Source organism: Orycteropus afer, unplaced genomic scaffold, assembly GCF_000298275.1.
Source record: "Orycteropus afer afer isolate SDZICR_OR568_19922 unplaced genomic scaffold, OryAfe1.0 scaffold00289, whole genome shotgun sequence".
Classification (NCBI taxonomy): domain Eukaryota; kingdom Metazoa; phylum Chordata; class Mammalia; order Tubulidentata; family Orycteropodidae; genus Orycteropus; species Orycteropus afer.
Window position 1 is genome coordinate 1,762,660 of NW_006921876.1, and position 2,700 is coordinate 1,765,359.

A 2,700-nucleotide genomic window follows, 5' to 3' on the forward strand; every position below is an offset into this window, starting at 1 on the left:
TTAAGAGTATATCTTAGTTATCTAGTGCTGCTATAATGATACCACAAATTATGGTTTTAACAAACAGAAATTTATTCTCACAGAGTAGGAGGCTGGAAGTCCAAATTCAGGGAACTAGCTCTAGGGGAAGGCTTTCTCTCTTTGTTTTCTCTGGGAGAAAGTCCTTGTCTCCTTTCAACATCTGTGGGTTGAATATACCCTGAAGATCTTGTGTTTTGGCATCACTCTTACCCTAGATGATTCTCAGTGCAGTGACCCTGGGTTCAAAGGAAGTGCTCTCCTTCCAGCTCTTCTTTCTTAGCTGTAGTCAGATTCTCTATTTTCCACTTGCTTGTTTAATCTCTCTTATATCTCAAAAGAGGTTGATTCAGTGCAACCTCATCCTATAGAAAATATCCTGCCTTGTTAACACCACAGAGGTTACAGCACATAGGATAATTACATCAGATCACAAAATGGAGGATAATTACATAATACTGAGAATCGTGATCTGGCCAAGTTGACACATTTTTGTGTGGGACACCAGGTCAATCCATGACAGAGTAGCCACTTAATGGATTTTGATAATAGTTTTATTCCTTTCTGTGTTTGGCGCTGACCTTCCCTTATTGTTGTTGTTATGTGCTGTCAAGTAGGACTTGACACATAGCAACCCCTCCTTGGGTTTCCGAGGCAGTATCGCTATGGAAGTAGATTGCCCAACCGTCTTTCTGAGGAGTGGCTGGTGGGTTTGAACCTCCAGCCTTCTGGTTAGTAGTCAAGTGCCTTAGGCACTACTGCCAGAGCTCCTGACCTTCCCTCAGTGTTTTACTTATTCTTTGATATGAATGTATTAAGTTGGTTAGTTAACTAAAGAGAATGGTAAACAGACAAACAAACATAAAACTGGAAATTGAAAGCAGCAAGTAATAATACCACTTGCATATTTCCAAGCTTGGTCCATTTCCATGCATCTTCTCAGGTCGTCTTATAAATAAATCAAGTAATCAGGATCAGCTTTAGGTAATTTATGATCCTTAGAATTTCAGAGAACATGCCTCTTCTGAGATTTTACTGTTTGCCTGACATATCTTAAGGAGGTGTCCTAAGAATATGTAACCCCTTAAATGTTTGTTTTAGTCTGGATTACTGAGGCCCACTGGAAGAGACTTCATTCCCTCTCAAAAAGAAAAAGAAAAAAAAAAAAAAAAACCACTCCCATTGAGTCAATTCCAACTCATGACGACTGTCATTGGGTTTCCAAGGCTATAAATCTTTACAGACGTAGATTACCTCCTCTTCCTCATGCAGAGTAGCTGGTGGGTTTGAACCACCGACCTTTGGGTTAGCAGCAAAATGGCTTACCTACTATGCCACCAGAGCACCTACACTAAGTAAACATTGTGATGACCTGGAACAAGACCCCATTAGATAAAAGTAACATATTACCAGTCTGTTCTGAGAAGTCTTGAGCCAAACGAATCCTAATTCAGATTCAAGAAACTTCTTCTAGGTTGGAGTGTCCACCCTGTTAACTTTCTGTTCTCTGTCTACCTTAAAAGGTTCTGTGGCTTTTATGCCCAACTAGAGTCCTACTCAGCTCCTAACTGAAAAGTTGTTGATTAGAACCCACCCACTCACTGGTTCTGTGAAAGAAAGACCTGGTGATCTACTTCCATAAAGATTACAGCCAAGAAAACCCAATGGGGCTGTTATATTGTGTCATATGAGTTGCTATGAGTCAAAATTGATTCATGGCACCTAACCACAACAACAGAGTTCCATAAAAGTCCCCAGAAAGTTCCAAAGCCTGACCTGTGTACTTTATTTCTTGAAGGGGAAGATACAGATGGTTGTTTGCATCATCATGGGCACACGTGATGATCTCTATGGGGCCATCAAAAAACTATGTTGTGTGCAGTCTCCAGTGCCCTCACAGGTGAGTAGAATTGTGGCATGAGGCATAGATCCAAACTCTGTCTTCCCTTGAGACCTGGAAAAGAGGGATACATGTTTTTAAATAAGACTAGTAATTATTAGAAACCATTATATTCAGACTCTTCTAGTTTAAAGTTCATCTTATTAGAATTCATTGCTGGTGTGTTAGAATGGCAGATAGTTCTTCATAAATGCTCTCTTTATTTTCCCAAATGAGTAGTTTTGCTTGTTCAGAGATTGAGCCTCCAGGTGGTTTCACCTGACGGTGTTCAGAAGAGTACAGGCTTCACTCTGAAAGGGGAAGGCAGGTTTTCCTATGTTGTTGTTAGATGCTGTCGAGATGTTTCCAACTCATAGCAACCACATGCATGGCAGAACGAAACACTGCCCAATCCCGTGCCAGGTTTATGATCCCTGCTATACTTGAGCCCATCATCAAAGCCACTGTGTCAAACCATCTTGTTGAAGGCCTCCCCTTCTTTCGTCAACCCTCCACCCTACCAAGCATGACATCCTTCTCCAGGGAATGGTCCCTTCTGACAACTTGACCAAAATAAGTGAGATGAAGTCTGGCCATTCTCGCTTCCAAGAAGCATTGTGGGTGCACTTCCTCCAGGACAGATCTGTTAGTTCTTTTAGCAGTCCATGGTACTTTCATCATTTTTCGCCAGCACCACAACTCAAAAGCATCAACTCTTCTTCGGTCTTCCTTATTCATTGTCCATCTCTCACACGCATACCAGGCGATTGGAAATATCATGGCTTGTGTCAGGCGCACCTTAG

The 2,700-nt window shown here is 41.6% G+C and overlaps 1 protein-coding gene across 1 annotated transcript in view; it reads left to right on the plus strand.

Moving 5' to 3' along the window:
* PIWIL2 (piwi like RNA-mediated gene silencing 2) overlaps nt 1–2,700 on the plus strand; it is a 109,934-nt gene that overhangs the window by 53,153 nt on the left and 54,081 nt on the right. The window contains exon 16 of the mRNA XM_007950816.1: nt 1,817–1,918. Within this exon, the coding sequence (XP_007949007.1) occupies nt 1,817–1,918 (102 nt within the window). The remainder of the gene's footprint in view (nt 1–1,816; nt 1,919–2,700) is intronic.